General features: G+C 36.9%; 1 protein-coding gene across 1 annotated transcript in view; it reads right to left on the bottom strand.

Moving 5' to 3' along the window:
• Positions 1–1,837: 1,837 nt before the first annotated feature.
• The window catches only part of MYO5C (myosin VC), a gene marked incomplete at both ends in the record, with an annotated part of 38,821 nt that continues 28,442 nt past the window's right edge, over positions 1,838–12,216 (bottom strand). Inside the window, 6 exons of the mRNA XM_010291184.1 lie at positions 1,838–1,981; positions 7,354–7,416; positions 7,674–7,754; positions 8,266–8,440; positions 9,487–9,769; positions 10,195–10,345. Coding sequence (XP_010289486.1) covers positions 1,838–1,981; positions 7,354–7,416; positions 7,674–7,754; positions 8,266–8,440; positions 9,487–9,769; positions 10,195–10,345 — 897 coding nt within the window. The remainder of the gene's footprint in view (positions 1,982–7,353; positions 7,417–7,673; positions 7,755–8,265; positions 8,441–9,486; positions 9,770–10,194; positions 10,346–12,216) is intronic.

Genomic DNA, 12,216 nt, shown 5'->3' with positions numbered 1-12,216 from the left:
TGTCTTTTATCTTGCAGTCATTACATCTAAATTTCCTCCTAAACAATGTAACACGTAAGAATGTGCTGCATCAGCCAGTGAACTGTACACGCCACACCACTTATAACCACTAAATCAGTGCTCTCATCTTCCTGTAATGCAGTGTTTTGTAAACACAGCTAGTTAAATCTTTTCGCATTCCTGGGGAGATCATTTCATCTGACACTCAAATGCAACAAACAATTGGACCCTACTCAGTCATGGTAGAGACCAGTTCCAAGGAGGAAACAGTGACAGATGTCTTCTCCAACTGATAATACACAATGTTTCAGGAAGATAAAATAAAATTACTCCAAGTTGCAGTATAATCAAGACAACAAAATTCTTAAGTTTACAAAAGGAGTTTTGGAGACCAGCTCTTTGGTAGCCACATAGGTTCATGACCTTAGCTTTGTATTTCATCTAAAACACCCCACCGTGATCTCTCTAGAACAGTGCTCCCTACCAGAAGATTGGGTATCACCTCACCAGTAATTGCTGGAGCTTAGAAAGCCTCCAACATCATCCCTTCCTCCTGCAAGTATCCTGGTTGGACCTGCTGGTCAGGCTAGCAGGTTTGCTCATCTCCCCCATTACCACCTCTGTGGTGATGCACACACATGGTCACAGAAGACACTCCACTGCAGTGCAACCTTTTCCCACCTTATCCTCATCGTAGCTACTTCCAGCTCTCACCCACGTACTGCACATAGCATATGAGACAACATGGTCTCAAGCATGAAATGTGGGCCACGAAGAAGTTCTGACAGCACTTCACTTGTGTCTCGTTTTTATTGAGACAGACTAGATGAACTTCGTATCACCTAGTCACTAGTGAAGGAGTTTATTGCAATGGTTTCATTTTTTTTGTTAAGGTCTGTTAAAAATAACGTGAAACACTCAAGATCATAGGCCAAGCAGACTTGCACACATACAACCACAGAGTTTAGACAGGTACATAATATTTGCACAGCTGAGAAGTGCAGCAGCGTAGGGGAAAAAGCTCATGGCCATTTTCTAATCAAGAATCGTAAAAAGTATCCTTGAACCCTGGAGCCACCTCTGTTGCAGGCTCATGGAAACACCAGGTGTCTGCAAAGGTGTGTGTTTGGCAGCCTATAGGCCTAGCAATGTGTGCTGGTTTTGGCTGGGATAGAGTTACTTTCTTCATAGTAGCTGGTATCGGGGATGCTTTGGATTTATGCTGAAAACAGTGCTGATAACACAAGGATGTTTTAGCTATTGCTGAGCAGTGCTTACACAGAGACAAGGCCTTTTCTGCTCTTCACACCACCCCACCAGCGAGGAGGCTGGGGGTGCACAAGAATATGGGAGGCGGCACAGTTGACCCCAACTGACCAAAGGGATATTCCAGACCATACGACATCATGCTCAGCAGGGGGAAGAAGAAGGGGGGGGGGGAGCATTCAGAGGGATGTCATTTGTCTTCCCAAGTAACCTTTACGGGTGATGGAGTCCTGCTTTCCTGGAGATGGCTAAACACCTGCCTGCCCATGGGAAATGGTGAACAAATTCCTTGTTTTGGCTTTGCTTGTGTGCATGGCTTTTGTTTTACCTGTTAACTGTCTTTCTGTCAACCCACGAGTTTTCTGACTTTTACCATTCCGATTCTCTCCTCCATCCCACTGTGGGGAGAGTGAGAGAGTGGCTGTTTCGGGCTTAGTTGCCAGCTGGGGTTAAACCATGACACAGTGCTTATTTGTTGTCCAGAAAAATCCAACATAACAGCCCATTAATACAACCAACCCCCGTTTTTTACAGTCTTTCCACATTCTGGCTGATAAAATCAATAACGTACCATTTCCACACATAGCGAGCAGTAGCTGAGTTGTTCTGATTTGATGTAAACAGCCCTAAGGGGCTTCTCTTTGGAGCACTTGTCACATGGACCAAATACAATTGCTAAAAAGGTCTGGTCACACATCTTTGTGGTTCGAGAGCGCTGAAAGAGACAGAGAAGAAGGCAAGAGTGCATTCCAGTCCAGCACAAAGCTTCCCACTACTGCCCTGCCAGCTAATGCAGCTTAGACTGTATATAGACATCTGTAGGCTGGATAATCTCTCTCTGACTAATCTCTCAAGCTTGACGAACTGTCACTATATGCAAGACAGTCACATGCTCTGCAGATTGCATTTTTATGAAGAAAAATACAAAGCAAAATACATATTGTGTTATAATGTGCACTGACAACACATCATTATAAAGTGCACTGTGCGCACGGATTCACTATCTGCAGGAAATTACTCTTAGTTTTTACTTAACTACTGTCAGCAGACAGTAACCACAAATGTTTTGAAAACAGCTGGATTTGTGAGAAATCTACACTGATCAGCATTTATTGTTTTTCCACTGCATTATTAAATAGTCAATATTATGCATTATTTTTTAAAGCTGAGAAGATGACCTACAATTCAGTCAGCAGCTACAAAAATATTATGAACAATGTGCTGCTTTAGCAGAAATTGATGCTTCAACCACATTATGAACCCACTTTTGTTCTCAAGCCAGGCAACTCTAGGATCAAAGCACTATCATCAACAGAGAATTAAAAACTACTTGGGAGTCAGAAAAACAAACAAGAATAATACTGTAGTGTCATTTTTCTCTATACATTCTTCATAGGGAAAACGGGACCTTTCACCACTTCTAAAATGAAAGCTTTTAACATTATTTAGACATGTACATAAATTATGAGTTTATGGTTAACAATTAGAAGAAGCTATTTCAAGAGATTTAAACGGAACAAAAGAAATTCAATGAGCTACACAGATTTTAGAATTTGTTTGGCTGGACATTGTATGAAAACCAAACTAAAATTTATTCTATGCACCTGCCTGCATTCTGCTGTTTATTCTTAAGTATTTCAGTGTACTACTTGAAAAATAAGATTATAAGCTCAGAAATCCTGTCCAAACTCAAGTCAATAAAATTTTGCTGTTGTCTCCAGGAGATGCAAAACTTCATCCCAAAACATGTGGGAAGCAATCTGTCCTGAAAGGAACTACAGTGCATTAATCTGAAATTTGCACGGAGTGTTCAATCAGCTACACACAACTGAGGAGGTTTATACTCCATTGGGTGAAAAGCAACAAATATGTCCTGAAGTTTTCAATGCATTCTTTTGCAAACAGTGACCCTGAGACTACAAGCTGCCATCCTTTCAGGGATCTTCTCTGTGCCAGTATTGCTCATAGCTTTAAAGTGACTACAGCACCAGGGCTGTTTTATTAGCTTCTTAAAATTGGGTATTTACAACTGAATAACCTGTTATTCTGAGGTTCTTAGAATTTGTGGTTCCCACTGAGGGCAACTTGGGCAACAGAATCACAGATTTATATACTTGGTGTGAAGCCTCAAACCACTAGGCCAACTAGACTTTGGGAGGAAAACTTTCACTTCAGAAATGTAAAACAAAGGTATTACAGGGAAAAATGACATCTTATTTGAACAAAATATCGTTACTAGATCTAGAAACTTTAGACAAGGATCTATTAGGCTTGGAATAAATACTCTCAGCAGAACTAATCTTTGATAAGGTGTGAGAATTTGCTGGAGTAACATACAGGATGAATCATACCTGCTATCAGTATTTTACTTCAGATGAGATTATGACATATTACAAAATTTTGCTACAAGAGAAGCCAACAAAACTTCTGAGTGACTAAAAAGCAGTATTGTACCTGAGATTGTTTGTGATAATGACAGATTTGTATACTATTTTATAACGATACAAACTATTTAAAAAGGTCTAAAAAGATTACAACTTCTTTGGCTGTAGTCTGAAATTTTAAATGTACTAGGTTTTTAAAGTTATAGTAGAAATTTAAAATTGGTAGCATGGTGAAACATTAAGAAATATGCTACTTACAGAGAAATTCTGTACAGTGAATCTTGTCGATAAATATGCAAAATTACCCACCTTTTTAAGCAGCAAGAACCTGGAGATTCTCAAGATGACTAAGTAAGCTGCGTGCAACTGCTAATGTAGAAATGCAACCTTCCTATTAAGTCTACTTAAAGGGTATTTAAAGCTCAGCCTCTCTGGTTGTATCATCTCAGGACAGTTATGTGCTGACAATTATAGTTTAAAGGCTTTATTTTAACTGCCCTCTTCCAGAATATAGAATAAAGAACATAAACTATTAGGTAAACTAGACCTTACCTGCCTGTTCCATGTAGCAGCAATTTTTGGATGGTTTCCAAATGTTAAAGTTTAAACATACTGGGGAGGTGACGGAATGACTGATTTTTCCAACTATTGAGTTGGAAATAACGCTATCAGTGCTAAGTCTATCTCTCATTCTTATGAAATTTAAAAGTCAAACAAATAGACTAGTGTCCATGCTGGTTCTTCCTTGGATATGCTTTTACTATTCACCTGTTTTAAGACAACAAATTTAAAATCAATAAGATAAAAAATTGCTGCTTTTTTAGACTCTTAAAAAATTTGGGGGAAATTTATGAAAACACATCTGAAAAAAGTGCTGAAGGACAAATCTACTATTGAGACTCTACTGAAGTCACTGAAATCATGCCATTAGATGTTTGCATTTGATAGTCAAGAGGATCTGAGACAAAATGGGGGGGGGGGTGTGAATAAAAGAAAAAATAGGTCTCAGCCCAGCAGAGATTTGGGTAGAAGTAACTGTCCTAATCTTTTTTTATTGGAATATTATGGGAACACAGGACTGAATGGGACCACCTATGCTGCTGAGCCCTAGTCCCAGAAACTGCAGGAGTCACATATCTAAACACATCCAAAGATGCCAACAGCATCTTACACATCTCTCCATAAGCCATTTCAGTGCTTTCCCACTGCAGTAAGGATCATGATTCAACATTTTCCCATTTGAATGAAATAACTTTCTCCTTTACTATAATTCCAGGAAAGTTAACCTCCATAATACCTCTTTCATGTATCTGCCTTCACTAAAACTGCTCCTTATTATCTGTAAGAATTACAGATAACAAACAGAATTTTTTACCTACACACTGGTTGAAGACATTAACATCAGCAAAAGCAAGATAACTTTCTGACAGCATACAGTAGGCATTGATCAGTTTGAAATTTCTTCTAAAAAATATATTTTGTTGTCTGCGTATACAGTGTTAATAGCATACTTCACACAAACCTCTCAAAGTAACCTAGCATCAAATTGTCAGAACAATTTTCCTTGATCAGCGATTTTTATATAAAGACATACATGCCTTCTGATGCTTCTGTGACGTAGATTTAAGAGTGGAATGTGGTTTTACTCATACTGTCCCAGGTAACAGATGTACAGCTCCAATAACTGTAAAAAAAAGGCTATATACAAATTACAGCAACAAAACTTGATTGCATTAAAATATTTACAGAAATTCATGAGAAGCCAAGAACAGCACACCATTCTGACAGGAAGACAACACGATGTAACAGCAGAGCAATCGGAGCATTAAATAAATGCTTATGGTGCAATACAAAACTGACAGTATTCACTAATGTTCATATAGCTCCAAGTAACTTCTTTCAAATGATCCCATACTGAAAACACAACTATTGCATCACGCAAAGCACTACAAATTGATTTAAAAGCTACTTTATTTAACAGATTAAAATACTACTCTACCTACATGTCTGTGATATTTTGTACAGCTTTTATTGTTATTGAACAAACACAGATTTTTTCCTTCATATATTTTGAATAGATGTCTGTGGATATCACCATGAATATTTCACTGTACATAGTAAACACCAAGAACACTGAATAGCAAGAATGATTCCTTCTTTATATTTACAGAGTTTTCTGTGAAATTAAACAACCAGTACTAACACTGTGTAATAAAAAAAAAATTCCAATCAACTGTTCCTTCCTGTAATATTTTAATTAACTAAATTAATTAGAATGTCTTAAATATTTCAATGCTTTAGCACTCAATTTTAATAACTAGGTCTAATAGATTAGCTAGAAAACTAGCATTATTTACTGAGGAATGTCTAAGTATAATCATCATTGTAGTAAGATGAGGTTTCTCCAGTTGTTCTGACAGGGTCCAGTACTAAATAAAGTTACTGTTTGTTGCATTCTGACTAGAGAGAGAAGGCTGAACAAAGCAAAAAAGAGGACAATTTCTGCTTCTAAGGATCCTGCAATTAAAATGAAATAAAGATGAAATGTAAGGAATTAAGCTTCCTTTATCAGTAAGACCAGACCACAGTAGCTTACTCAATGTCTGGACTGGAAGAGGGGAACCAGCAAAAAAGAAAAGGAGAAAGATGTGCATATGTGTCCATACTCAGTGTATATTCTGAAATACACTGCACTAGAGATGGACCCAAATGAGGAGATGACTCCTGCTCTTTAGAGAAACAAGCTTGTAATTCAAACCTGGATCGTGACATGAATTTTATATCTAACTTTTCTACTGTAACGACTGATGTGAAAATCCAGACTTGTCACTACATAGAACAAAACTGAAATCTCTCTTCAAAAAGAGCACCTGAGTCCTTCCCCTAGCTGAAGGGCTGCCTGGTGGGCCTGAACTGCAACACAAGCATTCAGTGAGCCAAGCCAGCATGCCTACAAAAAGACAATGTGGGTTTGTAACAGCAATTTTCTTAGACTGATCTTGGTTCCCTAGTTTCAATGTAGCTATTTATACTGATTTATTTTTTTTTTTTAAACAATTATGGAGGGACCTTCCCTTCCCTCCTACTACAGTCTTCTGGAGGAACCGTTATAAAAGACTTCTTTTATGAAAGGAATAAAGTATAGAAGGGTGAAAGCTATGGTAAAACAGATCAAATATATCAAGGCAATGAACAGAATTACGTTGGAAAAAATCTCTTATTACACAAAGTGAAGGCAAGGAAAATTGTAAAGTAATAACATTTATCACATGGCAGTCTTCCCCTCTGACTGGTGCTGACAGGGCACCAATGCAAACTTGTCAGATAAATGCTTTTCTTGTCAGGTTTGGGCTGAAAAAACTGTGTGGTTAGCTTTGTGTCCAGCTGATGATATAAAGTCATCAAGACTGTGATGAAGGGAGAAGAGGAAGAAAAGAGAGAATGAAATCACAAGCTGAAATTACTCCTACTTTTTAAGTCTTGACTCAAGAACAAGTTTTTAATGGTTTCGTTCACTGCAAGCTGCCATACTATCCACCAGCTGGAGAAATGAACCATGAAAGTCTGCCTGTCTTTATATAGTCTCTGAGGAAATACCAGCGCACTGATTTTATTAAACCCTTGTGAGAAAGCCAAGTTTGAAGCTGCTGGGGACTTGTATCATTTCCAAGGCATGTGGAGAGGGGGTGAAAGGAAACGTCACTTGAAAGAGATATTTGGTATCGACCATCAACTGTGGAACTTCCTCACGATTGTTTAGCATAGCCTGAAATTATAACAGAAAGGGTAAGAAATATTGTATTAAGTATCAAAGCAAAAATAGTACATTGTTTGCTTCCCATTGCAAAACTTGCTTTCACATGATGTTAAGGAGACTTGTTTTGATCAGTTCCAAATGTGTAGAAGCTGAGCAACTCAGTAATAATATGATATAAAGGTCAAATATAACTATGTAGCATCAAAAACTGTGTGTATGAAGTATCCTGCAACTTGAATATGAGAAAAAATAGTTGTAGCTCTTACCTGGACTTTACGAACAAATGATGGAGTTACTCTTTTCTCAAAATCGTCTATCGGAGTGTATGAGTTGAGAATCTTAACTATCTGTTCAAATTACAAAAGACTATTTCAGTATGTCACAAAAAGTGAGAAGAAAAAAGAAGCAAGCATTTAAAGGAAGTTTCATCAAAGAATTTTATTATAAAGAGAGAACTTTATAATGAAGAGAGAATTTTGTCTGGTCATCTAATGAGTTTTTATATATATATAATGATTGCTATGACTCATTTTCAGAGGTGTCAGCAGGATCAAGATGATGTAGAAAAAGCTGAATCAATTAAGGGAAACAAAAAAAAAGTGTGACAAAGTAAAGAAAATACAGTCTGTAATAAAAAGATGGGATAGAACAAAGCAGGCAAGTATTCACGAGAGCAGTTAAAATGCTAACAATCAGGAACAAGGAGTTAAAAAGACCTCTGTTTAATAAGCGGTGATGTGGAATGCTGAGGAATGCTATTTTTACCAAATGAAAGGCCAACAGCTCTTTGCAACAATTATTTTAGATAGCTAAGATTCTGCAACTGGTGCTGCCGGAAGAAAACAGATGGTTCATTACCTGCACAGTAGAAAGAGATGTGCAGTGTTCACATATTTCCTTGGCATCGTCATCTGTGATCTTTTTGACCTGAAGGAGCCAGGCTGCTTGAGATAGAGGTTCCAAAGTTTCTTTGGCATTGCTGCTTTGAAGATTCTTGTCCTTAAGCCATTCTTCCAAGTAGCTGATATTACATCTGGGTTAAACCATGAATGGACAACAGAAATGTCAGGTTCCCCCTAACAAGCAAGTTACATTTAAAAACTTCTAAAGAAGGAATGCTCCTCTAATGCAGCGTTCAAATTCATACATTTTAAGTTAAAAAACATACCTGTAGATCATAGAAATCAAACAAATAATAGCTTATTCATCTGTAAGTTTAATCCTTTGTATATTTCAAGCCTTTTTATTTTTTTATTTCTTAAAGGTTGGATAATAGAAAGCAAGTTATTAGTTTAGCTGTTGTTCACAGAAAATTACTACTATATACAGGCATTGCCTGTTATACTGTAGCACTACATGTCTTTAAAATAATCATTTACAAGTGAGTTTATGCAGGAAATTAGAACAATTTTTGCACATTACAAAGTAGGGCTGGGCTTACAACTGATGACCTAAAGGTTAAAGCAGCTTTTTCTAGTAATGTCCCAGATGGGTCAAGATTTTACTGATTTTCTTTCACCTTAGTCTGCAAACTGTCTAATGGAGAACAAATGAACTGTGTCTTATGCAAAACCATTAGGAGCATATTCTCTTGATGCTCATAACAAGACAGATGATGCCTGATCTAAACCCTCAAAGACTCTGTCTCACTGCCTTTCTCATCACAGAACATGAAAAATGCAAGTCAGCTTTTGTCTGTCTGCCAGCCAGGGGATACTGCACCTGTTTACTGTAGTAATAAAGAATTAAAAATAATATTCATCACATCACAAGTGAACTACCACGGAAAGAACCCTAAAAAAAAAAACCCTAAAAGAAGTCTGACTTTAAACTCCAGACTGTAATTTTCTGTCTTTTCCTCCATTAGGGTTTCCATGGAAAGAACAACTTGTAATATGTTATGTTCAGAAAGCTCAGCCTAAGAGGCAAAGATCTACTTTTTCAAAAAGAGTAAAAAACAATTAGCTACTTCCAGTAGAACGGTTACAGAATATCCAGTGACTTAGCAATAAAGGACATTACATAAAACTGTTAGAATTTCATTCTCAAGCAACTGCTTGTTGAAACTACTGGCTTTACCTTATCTGCATTCCTTTTCTACAAGAGCACATGTCCTTGCGGAGGAAGAGACTATTGAGGGTGATAGCGCCAATCAGAAAGAAAAGCTGCTTCACTGCCTGCTTTAGAAGCTCAGAGTCCAAGCCATTCTGGCACATAGTACTATAAAAATAGCTGAGCTGTTGCAGGATAGAGGTCATTGTGTAGGTATCTGTGTCGTCTATACTAGAAGAACGTTTACGGAACCCTGTAGGTTTCAAGCCAGAAATTCCCTGAAGACTTTCATATTCCAGCATGCCTGGTACTGAAAGACAACAGAAAATAACTGATAAGACCAACATTCCTAAGGCTGCTTTTGGTTATATTAACTTAATTACTGAACGAAACCTACTTTCAGGATATTTTAAAAGTTAAACGATACAAGAAAAATAAGACACCGACAAAGGCTTCCGGGGCACCAAATTTCAAAAAGCCTTTTGTTTTTGTAGAATGTTGATCAGTTTCAAAGCATTATCCCACACCAGGAAATGTTGTGAGGAAAAAGTCTTTCCAAAGCCTATGAAGATATATCATTCAGTGGAATTTATATGTGCAGAAACACACATGCAGGTACACTTATGTAAAAATCAACAGGAGGAAGAAGTCTGTCCATCCTCCACCTCCATGTATAAGCTTTATTTGTATACTTGCAAGCTACATTTAAGTCTGTCTGGGTTGCTGCTGTCTTACCGATCATGGGCTGAATGTTGTTCTCCATTACAGTAATGAATTGGTGATAGATACGAATGGCCAAATCACTAAGAATTTGTCTGTATTCTGAGAGATCGAAGTGCTTCAAACAGTTCTTATTCTGACGTGGAGTGTTACACTTCATAAATTCCTACAAGGAAATTGTAAATATAATGATTAGAAATCACATAACATTATAATCATAAATTGCTACTATAATCTAATGTATGTATTAGAGTAACTCATTCCATCTCTGTCTGAACACAGTCTCAGAATGAGTCAAAGCTACAGCTAACTTCAATGGATGCTTCCAGTTCTGGCCTTCTTATACTTATTTTCCAGTTTATGTTGATGTTTACTCTGTTCCTAAAGCCTGCTAAAGCCAAAAGAAAAACATGCATAGATTTTGATGAACTTTGGAGCAACTCCTAGATCACTTAAACAGAAAGCTAACACCTCCCCCCTCCCCCCCAAAAAAGAAGACAAAATGCAGTTTCTAAACTATGTTGGCAAAAAAAGAAATAAATTACAGTTTATTGCTGCAAAGGAATCTCATTTCTGGACTTTTCATCAGGAAAGTTCTGACTCCAAAGGCCTAGACTGAATCCTAACTTGTGTGAAGTCTTGAGTGTTCATTACAAACATAGATTAAAACTCTAAATTCTGGATTCAGACCGTTCCCTACTGTTGCAAGTAAATTGTAAAAGACTGTTATTAATTGAGTTTAAATGTTTTCAATTCTCCGCTGCTCTTTAGCTGTTATCGATATGACCACAAGAGGGAGTATTGTTGTTTAGACAGTACACAGTTACTGTGATTCCAAGGCTTTACAGTACCTCTGCTTTAATCCTGAAGACTATATTCTTATGTACCTATGCGATTTCAGCTCAGTATACCGAAGTTTATAAAATCTAGCTATAAAATAAAGTAAAAGTTTGCAATTTAAAAGAATTTTGTACTTCAGGATAAAACTTAACTTAAACAAGCAAGTGAAATAAGTGAAAAAAATTGGGTATTTTATTGCTTTGCTCCTTTCCTGAAGTTTTCTTCTGTAATCTCATATTCGTAGCAGTAGGTGTTTGAATGGTCACAATTTAAAAATAGTAAAACTGGTTTTTATATGTATATGTAGCTGGACATCTGAAGTCCACCTCACACGAAACTCCCGTAGAAGAGTTCAAATTACGTAGCAGTCTCCACATCATGTCTTTAACCTACTTTAGCACTTTAATGTTTCCTTGATTTCACTTCACCTGTTAGTTGTATACTGTCTTATTATTTGTATGAGACATATAACACCACTGCAGAGCAATATGGGTATCTAAATATTTGGAAAGAACAGTGGTGAGCTGGTGAATAATTATCTATTATCTGTCGCTATTTTTAATTCCAGTTGAAGTCTGTCACAAGTAAAGTAATAGAATTATTTGATGAAACCATTCCTACCTCTTCCCCGCTGTACTGCTTCAAACAGTTAAGGAAATAAAATGTATTGGAAAGCCAAAAGGACAACATCTCAAAGTCTTCTGAATGTTCCTGAAAATGGTAAGTAATGCAATCTTATAATGGTATTGTCTCCCGAAGTTAATTTAATGACTGAACTTAAGACCATTACAGAATTGGTATAATAGAGCCCACAGATAGCAGAAGGAGCATACAGCATCTATAACATGCTGAACAAATCATGCTGTGTTTTCAGGGTAATATACATATAACAAAGATCCCTTTTTTATCTAGTAAACAGTGTTTAAGTATTCTTAAATGGCTAAGTAAGTCCGAAACAAACAGTTTTACACATTTCTATGTATAGTGGTTGTAGTGTACTGGAGGCCTTCGTGCAAAAAGTGTGAACACCTGTATACACAAATGAAACAACTATATAAACACAATTAAGCATGTAAGTATGTTTTTTGTTAGCTAAGTAAGCACAAGCTTTTCTAATGGATAAACTGTGGTGTAAATTTGTTCGCAAACAAACTACAGGCATTCTCTATAGAACAAATTCAACCGCATAAACCATAG

This window comes from Phaethon lepturus, unplaced genomic scaffold (assembly GCF_000687285.1).
Source record: "Phaethon lepturus isolate BGI_N335 unplaced genomic scaffold, ASM68728v1 scaffold4917, whole genome shotgun sequence".
NCBI lineage: Eukaryota > Metazoa > Chordata > Aves > Phaethontiformes > Phaethontidae > Phaethon > Phaethon lepturus.
Note: the sequence above shows the minus strand (reverse complement) of the source record. Positions and strands in the feature narration are given on the sequence as shown.